General features: G+C 36.5%; 1 protein-coding gene across 1 annotated transcript in view; it reads right to left on the reverse strand.

The window, feature by feature from the left end:
- Positions 1 to 21,728, reverse strand: part of CC2D2A (coiled-coil and C2 domain containing 2A) — a 319,163-nt gene that overhangs the window by 79,027 nt on the left and 218,408 nt on the right. The window contains exons 27-28 of the mRNA XM_053704126.1: positions 14,908 to 15,006; positions 10,516 to 10,692 (exon numbers count right to left, since the gene is read on the reverse strand). Of these exons, the coding sequence (XP_053560101.1) occupies positions 10,516 to 10,692; positions 14,908 to 15,006 (276 nt within the window). The remainder of the gene's footprint in view (positions 1 to 10,515; positions 10,693 to 14,907; positions 15,007 to 21,728) is intronic.

Raw genomic sequence — 21,728 nt, forward strand, 5'->3', positions numbered from 1 at the left:
TGAAAAGCAGACCTAATAGCTGAAATATTTTGTTCCACTGTACAATAATATTGTAAAAGTGTATAACAATTATTTTATTTCTGATAACATAATTATATTAAAAATTGTTATAGTATTATATTAAAGGGATATGAAACCCAAACGTTTTCTTTTGTGATTCAGATTGAGCATAACATTTTTAAAAAAAGTTTCCAATTTACTTCTATTATCAAATTTGCTTCGTTCCCATAATATTCTGTGTTGAATAGATGCCGAGGTAGCATCTTGAGCACTATATGGCAGGAAATAGTGCTGCCATAGAGTGCTCTTGTAAATTGGTTAACATTATTGCAGAACTGCTGCCACAAAGTACTCCAGAAATGGGTTGGCTCCTAAGCATACGTCTTTGCTTTAAAAAAAAAAAAAAAAAGATAGCAAGAGAACGAAGAAAAATTGATAATATAAGTAAATTAGAAAATTTGAGGTTTCATATCCCTTTAACTACCTCACTAGTGGAGGTTGCAAAATATGCTGTGCAGTATCAGTGTAATTGCAATCGGCACATAGATTTAATGCAGTCATATTATTATGAGCAACCAGTAATGAAATAAGAAATGTGAATTAATAATAATTCATCTGTAATTATAGGTAAAACCTCTACACTACAAAAATGAAAATAAGTGACTGGTTACTCCCAGAATGGAAAGTTCATTGCTGTAAAAACAGAATGGTGTAATTTTTTTTCTATTGTGTTTCCTGTGCCTGCAGCTATCTTCAGAGCCATTTGTTTTACCTCATACTGGGAGCTGCCATCTTGGAGCACAAGTGTTCTTACACCCTGCAACAGAAATGCTGAACAGATCAGTGCTTTTGTAGTGGGTTTTATCTTAGCTATATCAGGCCCTTTGGGTTAGCACACACAATGCGGAGAGGGAGGTTTACATTTTTGTAGTTTTAAAAGTTATATAAAAAGATGATTAATACGAGAGAGAATACAGTTACTGCAAAATTGTAAAACGTCTGCTCTGTATCTTGTATGCAAACCTGAAGCACACAATGCTAGTATCAAAAAGCTTTCAACATCACTGATCTGTGAATGTGCACGACTTTTGTCACAGAATGCAAGAATCCCTGAGCTTCGAGATGACCGCGCTCAACATGAAGATATATCGCTTGACCAACTGGCACTAGTGAAGGGTTAAAAAAAGAGAGAGGCTTTAAAGAGATCTGCAGATACAGGAACCATGTTATCACAGTTGTGCCCAGCATTTTAAGGTCACTTTTTAAATACCGCTATGGAATTTTGAAGCACTATACAAATAAATGATAAGTCCCATTAGGAATGCTAACGAGTTGTGTAACTATTACTGAGCATTTGTTTAACTGTGTATACTTGTTTTACTAGCATGTGATCTACTTGGGGTTACCTTTATTTTAAAATGTATAGCAAATAAGATAGGATAAAGCAAATAGTTACAATATCTTAAATATACAAATATAAACATGATTGCATATTTTTAGTTGGTCACTTGAGGGCGCTGCACAACCTGTACCAATTACAACTGCATCCATTATTTACATCAAAAACATTACTTTTTGTCTCGGAAAATGCAGTTTTATATACTGAGTTTATTCATTTTCACCAATAATCTTTATACTGCATGTTTCTAGTTTACAGTTGTGATATCACAGCAGACATTAATAACCCCAATATATTTCTAAGTAAATGATTTTCTGTAATGTACTTTCATTTAGTCAATTACATTGTATATTCCACATTCTTTATACATAGGTACACAGGTAAGCCTATGTCCACACTTTTGTCTTTTTTTAACTTTTGTATTCCCCCTGTATATACAATGTCACATCTTTATAGTTATTGATTCAATGTTGATTTATATCTTTATGTCAGTATATGCTCTATGTATAGCTATATATTTCCCCTGTCTGTTCTCCTACACTGGACATTGTCTGCCTGTTACCTAAGCCCCCCTCATGATTTTTACAACACCCCCTCCTCTCCCTGCACTTTCTGTCTTCTTAGCTATTCTGTGTTTTAAGATACAATCTGTAAATTCCATTGAATTAGTCAGTATTGCTTCAGACTTGATAAAGGAAAGAACTCTTCCGAAAGCTTGTCAACTTATAAATGTATAGTTAGTCCAATAAAAAGTATCATTGCTCAATGCAATGCTCTTGTTATTTTGATAAGTAAATGAAGAAAGATCTAAATACAACAGTTATGCCAAGATTAACATAGAAATACTTTGGCTAAGAGTTATTATTATGATCCAGTATTATAAAATTTGGAAATGAAACAATCTTCATGAAGTCAAACCCCAGCGCACGTGCCAAAGCTGAAATATTGTTCATTATTTTTTCCTTGTTTTATCTGGATTTATAACACTTCTGCTTTGTAACATTAGCTTTTCATAATAAGTTATTGGCGTACTCGCTTACAAAGTTAAATTGAGAGAGAATGACTATTATGTTTCTGTAGTTATGATTAAAATGCCTTTCTTTATCTTTGGGGACATTTTATTTCAAGATACGTATACAGATATATACAGAGTTTATTTACTCAAATGTACAAAGGCAGGAAATGTCTGTCTTAAAGGGACATAAAACCCAAAAATGTCCTTTCATGATTCCGATAGAGAATATAATTTTAAACAACTTTCCAATTACCATATTTGTTTTATTCTTTTGATATTCTTTGTTGAAGGAGCAGCAATGCACTTCTGGGAGCTAGCTGAACACATCAGGTAGGCCAATTACAACAATCATATATGTGCAGTCAGCTATCAGTAGCTAGCTCCCAGTAGTGCATTGCTGCTCCTGAGCCTACCTAGGTATGATTTTCAAGAAAGGATACCAAAATAACTATAATAATAATATAAGTAAATTGTTGTTTAAAACTACATGCTCTATCCAAATTGTGAAAGAACATTTTTGGGTTTCATGTCCCTTTAAAAGGACATTAAATGTAAAATTGGATTCCCCATACAGTATTTACTTACGCATAGTGAAAAAAAATAATTGTACATTAATTATTTATTTTGCCTGCCTTTCCTAAAATAGAAAACTAAAAATTTTGCTACCAAGTGATTAGTTGATATGTACAAGAGTTAAAGGGACACTAAACCCATTTTTTTCTTTTGTGATTCAGATAGAGCATGACATTTTAAGCAACTTTCTAATTTACTACTATTATCAAATTTTCTTCATTCTCTTGGTATCTTTATTTGAAATGCAGGAATGTAAGTTGAGATGCCGGCCCATTTTTGATGAACAACTTAGGTTGTTTTTGCTGATTGGTGGATAAATTATTCCACCAATAAAAAAGTGCTGTCCAGAGTTCTGAAATAATAAAAACGCTTAGATGTCTTCTTTTTCAAATAAAGATAGCAAGAGAACGAAGAAAAATTGATAATAGGAGTAAATTAGAAAGTTGCTTAAAATTGCATGCTCTATCTGAATCACAGAAGAAAAAAATGTGGGTTCAGTGTCCCTTTCATTTATATCAGTTCCTAATTGGTCACTGCAATGAAGATAAGATAAACAATATTAAGGAGAAAAGGGGTGTAACCTGAAGTGTAAAACACAGCAAATTTTGCTAATAAAATGGGAGGTTAAATTCTTTAAAAAATAATTTTTATGCTGATGTTTTGTAATGCAGTGAATAATTCCGGATGCATATATAAAAAATAACATTAAGGGACATGTAACTAAACAAGCTCTTATTTACCCATGATGCACTTGCAGGGAAGAAAATGTTTAATCCTGCACATCTGTATTTGTTTTTTTAAACGAAGATGAACTCACCAGAGTTATCCCTATTTATTAACGCAGAACTTCATGCTGAGATATAGTGGCTTTAGTTAACCTGCTGAATTGTTTTACTTTTTTCACACTAAATATAGGAATTTAATAACAACAATGAATATGTAAGCGCTCTAGAGGCTATTATCTAGCTCTGAAACATAAATGGATCATTACAAACCAAACATGGCTTTTTGCTCAGTGGTCATTTACAAAACCATTAAATATAACAGTACATGTTCTCTAAAAAGTTCTAGTTTAAAAAGTAAAAAAAAACATTGTATTTATTGCATAGATCTGTGTAACTACAGCAAATAGATTAAACACATATTTAAAGTCTTTTTCAGAGAAGTAATACACTGCTGGTGCCAAGTAGAAAAGATCTGGTTAGCCAATGGTAAGAGGCATATGTGTAGCCAATCACCAGCTAGTTCCTGCTCCTTAGCCTATCTAGGTATGGTTTTCAACAAGAGAACAAAGCAAATTTGATAACAGCAGTAAACTGGAAAGTCTCTTAAAATTGCGGCTCTATCTAAATCATAAAAGTTTAATTTTGACTTTCATGTAACCCAGTCTACTGGTATATCTAGCCATTTTTATTAACTTCTTACTAAGCCAACCTTGATCTGGGTCTAGCATATTAAATGACTGACAGAGGGCTGATTTGAAGCGAAACGAGTATCGGGCTTATAGAGAAGTGATAGGGACAAAGGTCTTTCTCAGATCTTAACTCTTGAAGGGAACGTCCCTACACTGGGGGGGGGGGCATATTTTGGTTGGCACCTGGTTGGATGAAGCATGACTGGAGCAAGATAAAGATGGACTCTTGAAATCCTTTTGCCTGGTGACCCTATGACATATGAGTCTGCCTCTGTAATTTAGTTTCAGCATTGTATAATTTATATTACTTAATGCATCTCATGTATCTCTCTCCCAAGTTGGCTACACAAAAGGAGATAAGATAAGCTAGCCTTAAGTGCATGTTTTCTTAAGAAACAATATTAAATGGATTTGGAAACATTTGCTTTGTATGTAGATCTTTCGCTAGTTTATCCTATGTATAGATTAAAAATGCATTAAACTAGTATTTGCCTGATGAGTGGTGTTTATTGCCTTTTACAGTTTATTTTTTAAGTGTAAAAGCCGATCAATTTGAACATGTAAAGAAAAAGTGCTAATGGATATCAACAGAGACAGCTAGTTGAAACATACCTCAAAGCTTAACCTTATCAGCATTTGCACTGTTTTTGTTTTTTATATCTGAGGACAAATACGTATCAAGAAAAACATAATAGAAAAAAAAAATTCAATCACACTCTGAATTTAAAATGTGCAGATGATTTCTTCTGACATACTTAAAAATGTCCTTTATATCATGTGACAGCTATCAGCCAATCACAGAATTATAGATGTATACAATGCCAATGCTTTCATATGCTCAATATGAGCGGTTGCCCCAAAAAACATAATTTATGTAAGAACTTACCTGATAAATTCATTTCTTTCATATTAGCAAGAGTCCATGAGCTAGTGACGTATGGGATATACATTCCTACCAGGAGGGGCAAAGTTTCCCAAACCTTAAAATGCCTATAAATACACCCCTCACCACACCCACAATTCAGTTTAACGAATAGCCAAGAAGTGGGGTGATAAGAAAAAAGTGCGAAAGCATATAAAATAAGGAATTGGAATAATTGTGCTTTATACAAAAAAATCATAACCACCACAAAAAAGGGCGGGCCTCATGGACTCTTGCTAATATGAAAGAAATGAATTTATCAGGTAAGTTCTTACATAAATTATGTTTTCTTTCATGTAATTAGCAAGAGTCCATGAGCTAGTGACGTATGGGATAATGACTACCCAAGATGTGGATCTTTCCACACAAGAGTCACTAGAGAGGGAGGGATAAAATAAAGACAGCCGATTCCTGCTGAAAATAATCCACACCCAAAATAAAGTTTAATGAAAAACATAAGCAGAAGATTCAAACTGAAACCGCTGCCTGAAGTACTTTTCTACCAAAAACTGCTTCAGAAGAAGAAAATACATCAAAATGGTAGAATTTGGTAAAAGTATGCAAAGAAGACCAAGTTGCCGCTTTGCAAATCTGATCAACCGAAGCTTCATTCCTAAACGCCCAGGAAGTAGAAACTGACCTAGTAGAATGAGCTGTAATCCTCTGAGGCGGAGTTTTACCCGACTCAACATAGGCAAGATGAATTAAAGATTTCAACCAAGATGCCAAAGAAATGGCAGAAGTTTTCTGGCCTTTCTAGAACTGGAAAAGATAACAAATAAAAAAAGGACCTTGAGACAGAAGGTCTGGTCTTAACGGAAGAGTCCACGGTTGGCAAGAGGCCATCCGGACAAGATCCGCATACCAAAACCTGTGAGGCCATGCCGGAGCTACCAGCAGAACAAACGAGCATTCCTTCAGAATCTTGGAGATTACTCTTGGAAGAAGAACTAGAGGCGGAAAGATATAGGCAGGATGATACTTCCAAGGAAGTGATAATGCATCCACTGCCTCCGCCTGAGGATCCCGGGATCTGGACAGATACCTGGGAAGTTTCTTGTTTAGATGAGAAGCCATCAGATCTATTTCTGGAAGTTCCCACATTTGAATAATCTGAAGAAATACCTCTGGGTGAAGAGACCATTCGCCCGGATGCAACGTTTGGCGACTGAGATAATCCGCTTTCCAATTGTCCATACCTGGGATACGAACCGCAGAGATTAGACAGGAGCTGGATTCCGCCCAAACCAAAATTCGAGATACTTCTTTCATAGCCAGAGGACTGTGAGTCCCTCCTTGATGATTGATGTATGCCACAGTTGTGACATTGTCTATCTGAAAACAAATGAACAACTCTCTCTTCAGAAGAGGCCAAGACTGAAGAGCTCTGAAATTGCACAGAGTTCCAAAATATTGATCGGAAATCTCACCTCCTGAGATTCCCAAACCCCTTGTGCCGTCAGATACCCCCACACAGCTCCCCAACCTGTAAGACTTGCATCTGTTGAGATTATAGTCCAGGTCGGAAGAACAAGAAGCCCCCTGAACTAAACGATGGTGATCTGTCCACCATGTCAGAGAGTGTCGTAAAATCGGTTTAAAGATATTAATTGAGATATCTTTGAGTAATCCCTGCACCATTGGTTCAGCATACAGAGCTGAAGAGGTCGCATGTGAAAACGAGCAAAGGAGATCACATCTGATGCGGCAGTCCTAAGACCCAACATTTCCATGCATAAGGCTACCAAAGGGAATGATTGTGACTGAAGGTTTTGACAAGCTGATATCAATGTTAAACTTCTCTTGTCTGACAAGGACAGAGTCATAGACACTGAATCTATCTAGAAACCTAAAAAGGTTACCCTTGTCTGAGGAATCAATGAATTGATTGGTAAATTGATCCTCCAACCATGAACTTGAAGAAACAACACAAGTCGATTCGTATGAGATTCTTCGAAAATGAGAAGACTGAGCAAGTACCAAGATATCGTCCAAATAAGGAAATACCAAAACCCTGTTCTCTGATTACAGAAAGAAGGGCACCGAGAACCTTTGAAAAAAATTCTTGGAACTGAGGCTAGGCCAAACGGTAGAGCCAAAAAAACTGGTAATGCTTGTCTAAAAAGAGAATCTCAGACACTAAAAGTGATCTGGATGAATCGGAATATGCAGATACACATCCTGTAAATCTATTGTAGACATATAATGCCCTTGCTAAACAAAAGGCAGGATAGTCCTACAGTAACCATCTTGAATGTTGGTATCCTAACATAACGATTCAATAATGATAGATCCGGAACTGGTCTGAAGGAATTGACCTTCTTTGGTACAATGAAGAGATAAAATAAAACCCCAGCCCCTGTTCCAGAACTGGAACTGGCATAAATACTCCAGCCAACTCTAGATCTGAAACACATTTCAGAAATGCTGAGCCTTTGCTGTGTTAACTGGGACACGGGAAAGAAAAAAATCTCTTAGCAGGAGGCCTTAACTTGAAGCCAATTCTGTACCTTTCTGAAACAATGTTCTGAAACCAGAGATTGAGAACGGAATTGATCCAAATTTCTTTGAAGAAAACCTAATCTGCCCCATACCAGCTGAGCTGGAATAAGGGCCGCACCTTCATAGGTACTTAGGAGCTGGCTATAGGTTTCTATAAGGCTTGGATATATTCCAAACTGGAAATAGTTTCCAAACTGATACCGCTCCTGAGGATGAAGGATCAGGCTTTTGTTCCTTGTTGTGAGGAAAGGAACGAAAATGATTATTTACCCTGGAAAGAAAGGGAAAACAAAGTTGACTTAGAAGACATATCAGCATTCCAAGTTTAATCCATAAAGCTTTTCTAGCTAAAATAGCTAGAGACATATACCTGACATCAACTCTAATGATATCAAAAGATGGTATCACCAATAAAATTATTAGCATGTTATAGAATAATAATAATGCTATAAAATTATGATCTGTTACTTGTTGCGCTAAAGCTTCTAACCAAAAAGTTGAAGCTGCAGCAACATCCGCTAAAAATATAGCAGGTCTAAGAAGATTACCTGAACATAAGTAAGCTTTTCTTAGAAAGGAATCAATTTTCCTATCTAAAGGATCCTTAAATGAAGTACTATCTGCCGTAGGAATAGTAGTACATTAGCAGGAGTAGAGACAGCCCCATAACCTTAGGGATTTTTGTCCCAAAAAACTCTAATCTGTCAGATGGCACAGGATATAATTGCTTAAACGTCTAGAAGGAGTAAATAAATTACCCAAATTATTCCATTCCCTGGAAATTACTTCAGAAATAGCATCAGGGAGATAAAACACTTCTGGAATAACTACAGGAGATTTAAAAACCTTATTTAAACGTTTACATTTAGTATCAAGAGGACCAGAATCCTCTATTTCTAATGCAAATAATACTTCTTTAAGTAAAGAACGAATAAATTTCATCTTGAACAAATACAAAGATTTATCAGCATCAACCTCTGAGACAGAGACCTCTGAACCAGAAGAACCATTATCAGTATCAGAATGATGATGTTCATTTAAAAATTCATCTGAAAAAAGAGTTGTTTTAAAAGACTTTTATGTATACTAGAAGGAGAAATAACAGACATAGCCTTCTTAATGGATTTAAAAAATAAAATCCCTTATGTTATCAGGAACACTCTGAAAATTAGATGTTGATGGAACAGCAACAGGTAATGTAACAGTACTAAAGGAAATTTTATCTGCATTAATAAGTTTGACATGACATGCAATACAAACAACAGCTGGAGAAACAGATACCAAAAGTTTATAGCAGATACACTTAGCTTGGTAGCTCCAGCACTGGGCAGTGATTTTCCTGAAGTATCTTCTGACTCAGTTGCAACGTGGAACATCTTGCAATATGTAAAAGAAAAAAAACAACATATAAAGCAAAATTGATCAAATTCCTTAAATGACAGTTTCAGGAATGGGAAAAAAATGCCAGTGAACAAGCTTCTAGCAACCAGAAGCAATAAATAATGTGACTTAAATAATGTGGAGACAAAAGTGACGCCCATATTTTTTAGCGCCAAAAAAGACGCCCACATTATTTGGCGCCTAAATGCTTTTGGCGCCAAAAATGATGCCACATCCGGAACGCCGACATTTTTGACGCAAAAAAACGTCAAAAAATGACGCAACTTCCGGCGACACGTATGACGGCGGAAACAGAAAAAAATTTTTGCGCCAAAAAAGTCCGCGCCAAGAATGACGCAATAAAATGAAGCATTTTCTGCCCCCGCGAGCCTAACAGCCCACAGGGAAAAAGTCAAATTTTTTAAGGTAAGAAAAAATGATTGAAACAAATGCATTTATCCCAAATATGAAACTGACTGTCTGAAAAATAAGGAATGTTGAACATCCTGAGTCAAGGCAAATAAATGTTTGAATACATATATTTAGAACTTTATAAAAAAGTGCCTAACCATAGCTTAAAGTGTCACAGAAAATAAGCTTACTTACTTACCCCAGGACACTCATCTACATGTTGTAGAAAGCCAAACCAGTACTGAAACGAAAATCAGCAGAGGTAATTGTATATATAAGAGTATATCGTCGATTTGAAAAGGGAGGTAAGAGATGAATCTCTACGACCGATAACAGAGAACCTATGAAATAGACCCGTAGAAGGAGATCACTGCATTCAAATAGGCAATACTCTCCTCACATCCCTCTGACATTCACTGCACGCTGAGAGGAAAACCAGGCTCCAACTTGCTGCGGAGTGCATATCAACGTAGAATCTAGCACAAACTTACTTCACCACCTCCATTGGAGGCAAAGTTTGTAAAAACTGAATTGTGGGTGTGGTGAGGGGTGTATTTATAGGCATTTTAAGGTTTGGGAAACTTTGCCCCTCCTGGTAGGAATGTATATCCCATACGTCACTAGCTCATGGACTCTTGCTAATTACATGAAAGAAAGTGTGTATACATAAATATTGTGCACAATTTAATACTGTAACTAAATTGCAATCTATTTTTAATTGAATTGCTTGCTCTATCTGAATCGTGAAAGTTTAATTTTGACTTTGGTGTCCCCTTATTGCTTTACATCATAGTAACTCTAAATATTTATTTTCCCATCAACAGGGTAAATAACATGGGAATAGAATATTTTTGTGCAGTCTGTCACACATTAATGGTTACTTTAACAAAAAGAAATACCTTTTCTCTGATGGATTCTCCAGGTACCAGTTGAGGTTCAATAGTTATGAACAGTGTTAAAAAAGAGCCTTGACTCAGACTTCTCACTGCATCGTATCCACCTTCATTACCCAAATTATGCTGCTTACTGTATCCAAGAAGTACTGGCGGAATTTCAACTCGAAATGTCCCATCAATCTGAAAAAGATAAAATAACTTACTACTTTTGTAGGTTTAAGCAAACACATTTACACCTTTTTAAGTGGAAAACGCCATAAAACCAGTGATTTCACGCATTACTTCTTATACAATGTTACAGATTTTCACAAAACAGCAAAAATTATTATTCTGCGTGCATGTGTTCCAAAATGCAAATATCACTCTATATTTATTTAAAACAACTATTATCATTTTGATTACAGTACTGTACTATCTTTCAGATGGTATAAAAGCATTACAATTATATAATTAAAACTACCTTTAGGTTACATTCATAATCTGTATTATGACATGGAAATTTGCATAAATGACATAAGGTATTGTTGTTCACACTTGGTCCCATCCCCTCTCCAAGTGTGTGTGTGTGTATGTATATATATATATATATATATATATATATATATACACACACACACACATACATATATATATTTATTTATTTTAGTAATCTTGTTTATTGTCTGAGCATATGCAATGTAATCTGATTTGATAGATATAATATAGGTAGATAATAGGTAGAGATCATTTTTGAAGATTTTATAGATCTGTGGAATTTACTATTGTTTATTTTTAGTGATTTGTGTAGAAAGCTTTGTATACTGTATGCTGTTAAAAGGATATATATATATATATATATATACATATACACATACACACACTTGTCTAAGAAAGCAAATCTCAAGAATATGACATGATTCCTGTGAATGAGCATCGTGTTAAACATTAACTGACCCTCCTGCACTAAAGCAAGTAAACTGTAAATTGTCTCCACCTTGAAAGTAGGAACTTTCAGGCATTTGTTCAAGGTTTTGAGATCCAAGAAAGAAAAAGTACCCTACTTTTTGGTACTATTAAGAGATTTGAATAAAATCTCTGAAGCTGGAACTAGATCAATAACTCCCATCGTTTCTATATTTTTCACACAAGCGAGAAAGGCTTAGGCGTTTAACCCCTTCATAACCGGGACTTTCAGAGAAAAATTTGCCCAAAATACCGGAGAATTTTTTAGCATTTTTGCTATCACTCAATTTAAACAGAAATAGAGCCTTGTTTTTTTGTCAAAAAAAATAAATAAAATAAAATATATATATATATATATATATATATATTTTTTTTTTTAAGTAGACAACCCAAGGTATAGACCTAGGCCCATTTTGGTATATTTCATGCCACATTTCACCACCAAATGCGATCAAATAAAAAAAATTGTTAACTTTTTCACAAACTTTAGTTTTCTCACTGAAATTATTTACATACCGCTTGTGCAAGCATGGCACAAATGTTTGTAAAGGCTTCTCTGGGATCCCCTTTGTTCAGAAATAGCAGACATATTTGGCTTTGCCATTGCTTTTTGGTAATAAGAAGGCCACTTATTGCAGCTGGGCACCACACTTCTATTATTCCCCGCAGTAAAGGGTTTAATCAGGTAGCTTCTAAGGTTGATTTTAACTTTAGTATAGAGATTACCCTCCTACCTGACACTTTCCGCCCACTAATCCCTCCCAAACAGCTCTCTTCCCTCCGTCACCCCCATCTTAGGTACTGGCAATCAGTCTGCCAGTATGAAGATTTAAGGAATTTTTCGTATTAAATATTTTGATCTATTTTTATATATTATGCAGTGTGGGTGCCCCCCTTACCCTCCAAACTCCATGATCACTCCCAAACAGCTCTCTAACCTTCCCCCTCTAACTATTAACCCGCCATCTTAGGTACTGGCAGCTATATGTCAGTACCTATAAAACCCTTCTTTTTTTTATATATTTTTTTTATTTTCTGTAGTGTAGTGGTCCCCCCACTACCACGATCATTAGTTAGGGCCTTCCCACATTCACACCTGTTTTCTGTGGCATAGCACCCCCTTCCCTCCCTCTCCCTTTATTTTTTTTATTGTAGGGCCCTCCAACGTACGCCACCTCTGCTGCTGGACTGCCCACCCGCCTCCCGGATTCCCTCTCGCACCTCCCGCAGGCACCAGCAGATGATCGTTACCAACTGTGACGCACATAGATGTATTTACAGACATATATACACATATAAACACATAAATACATATGTACACACATAAGACATATATATATATATATATATATATATATATATATATATATATATATATGTATGTGTGTGTGCATTGGAGCCTTTTGCAGTTAAGTAGATGAAAACATGAAAAAACATTTCTAATAAAAAAATTTAACCATGTATTTACTGTAAATATTTGGCATTCCAATATTTTATACATAGGGTAATATCTTCTATGTATTTAAAGGGCCATAATACCCAAATGTTTAAACACTTGAAAGTGATGCAGTATAGCTGTAAAAAGCTGACTAGAAAATATCACCTGAACATCTCTATGTAAAAAAAGAAAGATATTTTACCTCAAAAGTTCCTCAGTAGCCACCTCCCATTGTAAAGGATTTCTAAGCAGCATTTTAGTGTGTATGTCCTGAGACAGCTGAAAGGATCAGCATTGTGCACTTTCATATTATTTCACCAATCAGGTAAAGGAAGCTTACTATGAAATCTCATGAGAGTTAAGTCAAATCTCATGAGATCACAGTAAGAGTTCATTACCTCAGCACTGCTGATGCTGATTGGCTGCTGTTCATTTCTTCATTTTTTTTTATTTTTACCTGCAGCTGGGAGCAGCTGAGTATAACTTTTTACACAGAACTTAATCTGCTGAGCTGAGGAGATTGTGAGGTAAAATATCTTGCTTTTTTACATAGAGATGCTCAGGTGATATTTTCCTGTCAGCTTTTTACAGTTATACTGCATCAGTTTCAAGTGATTTAGCATATGAGTATTATGTCCCTTTAAATATATATACCTATATATATATATATATAGCTGTATATATCTATACCTACATATAATCATCGAATAAGTAGAACAAATTCTGATATGTGAAGAACATTGGAATGTGAAATGTTAATATTTTCATGATGGGTTAGCGCACACGAGAATATGCGATCAATTTTGTGCGTTAGTAGGGTGTTAGTTTTTTTCCCACTTATTTTGCTCCATTGACTTCTATGGCACGTGATATTCGGCTTTTTGCACTTGTCAAGTTAGTGCGCAAGCAAAAACAGTTTACTTTTAACTCATAACGAGAGTAACCCGTTGAGTGCAAAAAGCTTACTTCTAGCGCAGCTAACGCTCGAGCGGGAGAATTAAATAGCGCTCCACTTGTAATCTGGCACTATGTGTTTAGCCCCTGTCAAGGGGTTGAACACACAGTAGAAATACTGCTCTGGACTCTCAGAGCACTGCAGTCCCAATTCTAAAATGCAGTTTATCCAATCAGAAGAGCTAGTTGTCCATGTGATTCGTGCACCTAGCGCTGCTGATTGGCTCCACATTACTTACAGGCTCAACACTTAAAGGGACAGTAAACACCTTGTAATTATACGAAATATCTGTTGTGCTGCTATAGAAACAAATTGAAATTGCTCAACTTTCAGAGCTAAATTACAATATATTGCAAAGCTGTTTCATTATGTATAACTAAACATTTTATATAAAAACATCAAGGTGTTTACTGTCCCTTTAAGCAACCAATTGCAATGAGCTTGCTAATACCGCTCTGCACTATCCTTTAAGAAGTTTTGGGCACGTTAAGATTCTTTAGTTACATTTTTTTAACCAAACACTTACACAAGAGTGAGGGCAAGATAATGCCCCAGGAGCTATCAATTGTACTCCACTTGTGATCTAATCTTATATGGCGCCACTATGCTCCCCATATACTAAAGCTAGTGCAGACGAGAAATGGTCTTCCCAGCTTTGCATCGAAAATCTATGTAGTGTGATGTCATAAATCTTCTAGAGTAACTTGAGCTGGGTCACTATTCAGATAATGCTAGAGAGAAAGAAAGTCTTCTTTGCTCATGCTCAGAAAAGGAAGAATGCAACTTAAGTTTAAAACATGTCTCCTCTCTTATCTCCCCGCGGGCAGGGGCTACAATGAGAAATTCCAAGTGCTCATTTTGCAAGAAAACAGAAAAGTTATTTGCTGTTTTTTTTACGTAATCTGTTCCTATTTATGTCTACTTTGGATTTAACATATTTGTTTTTACTAAAGTAGTACTGTTTCATATCCCTTTAAGAAAATATTCTTGATTGTATTGTGTTCTTGTGATGTTTTTAGATGTTTCTTATTTGTGCTATTAAGAACAAAGCAGCTCATACCCTGGATTGAAAGTAGATGGTTGTAAATGGAATTCGCACAGACCCCAGCCAATGACGTTCTATTCTTGTGTGGACGGCACTTCCTCTTTCCCTGTCATCCTGTCATGGAGTAAATTAGGAAAGCATTCAATTAAGCAAAGTAAATTGAGAGACACAATAAAACAAACTGAGTAGTTTTCTATATTAGACAAAAGGTTAATACACACTAACTATTACTATAAAAGAGGTATAAATAATTCATCCTCTAAGTTTTGTTAGAATCTTGAGGCTTGCGTACAACTGTATCAGGTTTGTTGCTGTAAAAGCTTTTTTAGAGGTTTGCATTATTAACTATTGGATTAATCACAATCCTTTAGAAATTTTAATCAAATGATGTATCTACAAAATTTCCCATAGATTAATGCCAATTTTCTGTAGAAAATCATTAAAGTGTTTTAAAAGATTGTGATTTAAGTGTTTGAACATCAATACAATACAATCATTAGCATACTTTAAGGCTTGAAATGTATCATGGGACAGTATTTAATATATATTGCCTGATGGTCTAAAGCTCTCGGCTCAGGTGAGATGATGTAAAATGATCATCCAGCACTTCAAAATCCGTTCAAACATATAGCCCAAAGATTTAGGTAAAAAGAATGGCACAAAAACAATTGGTGTTTAAACTAAGTAGCAAAAAACTGAAACAATATTAGAATGTAACTTTTATTGTTACAAATAGTTATATATAGTTAAATAGTTAATAGTTTGCTACCCTACAAGAATGTAAAAACACATCCTTGCTCGTTCTGAAAAGACAAAGGAGTAATTACATATATATATACATAGCTGGTTGCATATATAATAAGAAACGGCGGCAAAAGAGTATATATATGTGATATCCACACTGCCGCCAGTAAGATAGTTATATACCCAGAAGCTTAGTGATACAAATGTAGCACATATATATGATTATTCTTAAAGCTGAACCCAGGCAAAAAGTATCAAGTTACTTGTAACAAAAGGTAAACATCAACAGTATCAGACTTGAGACAGAGTTGAATATAATCTGCTTTACAGCTAGAGTAACAGCACTAAAGAGCCCTGGTGAAATTCTTAAAAGGCAGATTTTGCTATAATTCTCCAAGGGAAGTTCCCTGCATTTCTGTATGTGAAGGAGAGACAAAGCACTGCATGACATGACAGTTTGGTTGCATTTACACATTGTGCTTTGTATTTTATATTACTTTACACTTCAGATTAAGTTTTATTATATTTAAACTTTGCACATTCTATTTTCTATTTCATTTTGTATAGAGCAGTGTATTAAGGATTGTGATTTTACAAATTCTGATTATGCTTTCACAGTTTCTGTGTAACTGTAACAAATTTGGATCATACTTTGTATATTTATGTGTATCTTTTACAAACTAAATTGCACTTTGAATTTCTTCTGTTTAAAATAGAACTGAAAAACTGAAAGCTTCAGTTTCCCAGAGAGCTTCACTAATGGGACAGTCTTCCCCAGAATTGTTATTGCCTTAAAAGATAGATAATCCCTTTATTACACAATCCCCAGTTTTGCATAACCAGCACGGTTATATTAATACACTTTTTACCTCTGTGATTACCTTGTATCTAAGCCTCTGCAGACTGCCTCCTTATTTTAGTTCTTTTGACATACTTGTCTTTTAGCCAATTAGTGCTGACTCCTGGGTAACTCCACGGGAGTGAGTACAATATTATCTAAGTGGCAAACATGAACTAGCGCTGTCTAGCTGTAAAAAACGTTCAAAATGCTCTGAGATAAGTGGTGGCCTTCAAGGGCTTAGAAATTAGCATATGACCATACCTAGGTTTAGCTTTAAATAAATTATACCAAGAGAACAAAGCAAATTTGATGATAAAAGTAAATTAGAAAGTTGTTTAGAATTGCATGCCCTATCTGAATAATGAAATTTTAATTTTGACTAGACTGTCTCTTTAATTTCTCTACCCGATAAGTAAAGATTCTCTAGTTTGGATAGAATGATAGTATAGATTTCACAGAGGCTGAACTCACTGAATTCTATAAGAAAAAGGGCAGAACCTGAAAGTCTCAGAGAAATGAGAGATGCCTTCCTTAGAAAGTAATGAGTATCTCTGGGATACAGAATTTCACAGGAAAGTAGAAGGTCAGTGGAAAACACCTCAGGCTGATATAAAGGCTAAGTTTGCATCAATTAGAAATGAAACGGAAATGTTTTCACTACAATTTAACTTGCTTTTGCTTATAGTTTAGTATATATTACTTTTCCATTAGTTAAATAAGTGTATTGTGAATTTTGAGCAAACTTCACCTGCATACAGCTGGCAAGAAAAATCAGTGAGATCAGCTTGTTTAAAATGCTTATAGCAAGACTTGTGAAAGAGCTCCAGACATACCCTGGGAACTTCCCTGTTCAGCCCAGGGAACTCGTCTGTCCTTTCCACTTTCTGAAGCTGTGTTTTATTTTACAGTAGAGAAAATACCAAGTGCAATGTAAGTTGTAGAAGTTACGCAGAAAAATACAAAGTATAATCCTAATTTGTTAAAGTAACAGGAACTTTCAAAACATAATCAGAATTTGTAAAATCACTGCGGGATCTAAATCTATATGTATTAAAATATAAAATAGAAAGGGCAAAGCTTGAATGTAATAATACTGAAAGAACCCGATCTGAAGTATAAAGTAATATAAAATACAATGCACCAAGTGTGAGTAAAAGAAAACTCTCATATCACACAGTGCTATATTGCGCTTGTCTCTCCTTTTGATGCAGAAATTAGAGAGATCTTGCAGTGCTGGAGAGTTCGGCCATTTTCTTAAATCATTCAGTGAGTTCAGCCCCTATAAGGTCTGCACTACAATTTCTCTCCAAGAAGGAGAATCTTAAATCATCAGGCCCATAGTATAAAAAATGATTCTCTATTCTACGGCACTTATAGTAATTGAGGGTAAATCCGCTTTTTCTAAAAAAAAAAATTAAATATTTTTATTAAGACAGTTTTGTGACGGAACTATTTCTACTTTTAATAGACATAAACATCACAGTATCTTCAATATTTTCAGACAGAAATTATTTTTCTAAATATTAATGCATATATTTGTTTGTCCAGTACCATCAGTACCTAAGGAAGATAATTTGGATCAGTGCACTTCATTATTTTTTTTGGGGGAAAAAAAACGATCATGTGAAAACAATCCATAATTGGGTGTGATAAAATTATTTAATCTTAGTGAAACCTCTTTATATTAAACTTTTCAGCCAAATGGACGTAGGTATTATGCCACACAGTACTTTGTCCATTGTACTATGTTGACGTAGTACCTACGTCCAGCAAAGAGGTGCATGTTGCGGTCCCCACTGCCAGCTTAGACAGCGGAAGCCGCAACTGGGGCAGAAAGCATCTGTTCTCCATTGATGTTAAATGGGAGTGGTGGGAGGAGAGGAATGAGGGTGGGCGGTGTGGGTTCCCTATACAATGGAAAACATGGGGGGACCCTACACTACATAAAAAAAAAATGCTTAGAGGTGGGGGGAGGGGGAACCCTACACTACAGAAATATATACTTAAAAATACTTTAAAAAAAGTAATATTTTGTTACTGTCAGACTCCTGCCAGTAACAAATATGTCAGGGGGACAGTGGGAGGGTAAGAGCTGATGGGGAGGGGGGGGGTTAGGGAGGTGGGAGATTGAGGAGGGATCCCTACACTGCAGAAAAAAAAAAAAATATATATATATATATATATATATATTTAACCGCCCCTCCTAAACTGCATGTTGGTGATGAGCAGTGGGAAGAGAGGAGGGAACAGAGCTGTTTGGGAGGGATAAGGTGGTGGGAAGTGTCAGGTGGGAGGGAACACCCAACACTAGAGCAAGTATTACATTTTTAACTACCTCACTGCCAAGAATTTAAAAAACATAATTTATGCTTACCTGATAAATTTATTTCTCTTGTAGTGTATCCAGTCCACGGATCATCCATTACTTATGGAATATATTCTCCTTCCCAACAGGAAGTTGCAAGAGTCCACCCACAGCAAAGCTGCTGTATAGCTCCTCCCCTAACTGCCATACTCAGTCATTCGACCGAAAACAAGTAGAGAAAGGAAAAACCATAGGGTGCAGTGGTGACTGTAGTTCAAATGAAAAAATGACCTGCCTTAAAGTGACAGGGCGGGCCGTGGACTGGATACAGTACAAGAGAAATAAATTTATCAGGTAAGCATAAATTATGTTTTCTCTTGTTAAGTGTATCCAGTCCACGGATCATCCATTACTTATTGAATACCAATACCAAAGCTAAAGTACACGGATGATGGGAGGGACAAGGCAGGTACTTAAACGGAAGTTACCACTGCCTGTAAGAAACCCTTTCTCCCAAAAATAGCCTCCGAAGAAGCAAGGTATCAAATTTGTTAAATTTGAAAAAGTATGAAGCGCAGACCAAGACTCCGTCTTGTAAATCTGTTCAACAGAAGCCACATTTAAAAAAGGCCCAAGTGAAAACCACAGCTCTAGTAGAATGAGCTGTAATCCCTTCAGGAGGCTGCTGTCCAGCAGTCTCATAAGCTAAATTAATTATGCTTTTTAACCAAAAAGACAGAGAGGCTGCCGAAGTCTTTTGACCTCTCCTCTGTCCAGAATAGACAACAAACAAGGTGAACGTTTGATGAAAACTGTAGTAGCTTGTAAGTAAAACTTTAAAGCACAAACCACGTCCAATATTGTGTAATAGACGTTCCTTCTTTGAGGAAGGATTAGGATACAAGCATGGAACAACTATCTCTTGAGTGATGTTCTTGTTAGATACCACCTTAGGAAAAAACCCAGGTTGGTACGCAGGACTACCTTATCCATACGAAGGACCAGATAAGGAGAATCACATTGTAACACAGATAACTTGGAGACTCTACGAGTCGAGGAAATAGCTACCCAAAAGGAACTTTCTAAGATAAAGATTGATATCTATGGAACAAAAAAGGTTCAAACAGAACTTCTTGAAGAACCTTAAGAACCAGGTTTAAGCTCCATGGTGGAGCAACAGTTTTAAACACAGGCTTGGATCTAACCAAAGCCTGACCAAATGCCTGAACGTCTAGAATACCTGCCAGACGCTTGTGCAAAAAAAATAGACAGAGTAAAAATCTGTCCCTTTTAAGGAATTAGCTGACAACCCTTTTCTCCAAAACATCTTGGAGAAAAGATAATATCCTGGGAATCCAGACTTTACTGCATGAGTAACCCTGGATTCATAACAATCAGATATTTACACCATATCTATGTTCAATTTTCCTAGAGACAGGCTTTCATGTCTGTATTAAGGTATCAATGACTGACTCGGAGAAGCCATGCTTTGATGACATCAAGCGTTCAGTCTCCAGGCAGTCCATCTCAGATTGATTCTATTTAGATGGTTGAAAGGACCCTGAGGTAGAGGGACCTGTCTCAGAAGCAGAGACCGTGATGGAAAGGATGACATGTCCACCAGATCTGCATACCAGGTCCTGCGTGGCTACGCAGGCGCTGACAAAAACACCAAAGCCCTCTCCTGCTTGGTCTTGACCTCCGGAGGAAATCCCACTCCCCCGGAAGAAAAGTCTGACGACTTAGAAAAACCACCTCCCAGTTCTCAACACCTGGGATATGGATAGCTGATAGACAAGAGTGAGTCTCTGTCCAGTGAATTATTGTAAGACTTCTAACATCGCTAGGGAACTTCTGTTCCCCCTTGATGGCTGATGTAAACCACAGTCGTGTATATTGTCCGACTGAATATGATGTACCTCAGAGTTGCTAACTGAGGCCAAGTCTGAAGAGCATGGAATATCACTCCCAGTTCCAGAATATTTATTAGAAGGAGGGTCTCCTCCTAAGTCCACTATCCCTGAGCCTTCAGGGAGTTCCAGACTGCATCCCAACCTAAAAGGCTGGCATCTATTGTAACAATTGTCCCATCTGACCTGCGGAAGGTCATACCCTTGGACAGATGGACCCGACATAGTCACCAGAGAATCTCTGGTCTCTTGGTCCAGGTTTAACAGGGGGACATACCTGTGTAATCCCCGTTCCTCTGACTGAGCATGCATAGTTGCAGCGGTCTGAAAAGTAGACGTGCAAACGGAACTATGTCCCTTGCCGCTACCATTAAGCCGATTTCATTCATGTACTGAGCCACCGAAGGGCGCGGATGGAATGAAAAACACGGCAGAAATTTAGAAACTTTGACAACCTGGACTCCGTCAGGTAAATTTTCATTTCTACAGAATCTATCAGAGTCCCTAAGAGGGAAACCCTTGAGATTGGGGATAGAGAACTCTTTCCTTGTTCACTTTCCACCCATGTGATCTCAGAAATGCCAGTACTACGTCCGTATGAGACTTGGCAATTTGGATGTTTGACGCCTGTATCAGGATGTCGTCTAAATAAGGGGCCACTTCTATGCCCCGCGGCCTAAGGACCGCCAAAGTGACCCCAGAACCTCCATAAAGATTCTTGGGGCTGTAGATATCCCAACGGAAAGAGCTACAAACTGGTAATGCCTGTCTAGAAAGGCAAACCTGAAAAACGATGGTGATCTTTATGCATCACAATGTGAGGATAAACATCCTTCAAATCCATTGTAGTCCTCTATAGACTCTCCTGGATCATAGTTAAGATGGTACGAATGGTTTCCATCTTAAAAGACGGAATTCTGAGGAATTTGTTTAAGATCTTTAGATCCAAAATAGGTCTGAAGGTTCCCTCTCCTTGGGAACCACAAACAGATTTGAGTAAAAACTCTGTCCCTGTTCCTCTCTTGGAACTGGATGG

This window comes from Bombina bombina, chromosome 2 (genome assembly GCF_027579735.1).
Source record: "Bombina bombina isolate aBomBom1 chromosome 2, aBomBom1.pri, whole genome shotgun sequence".
Classification (NCBI taxonomy): domain Eukaryota; kingdom Metazoa; phylum Chordata; class Amphibia; order Anura; family Bombinatoridae; genus Bombina; species Bombina bombina.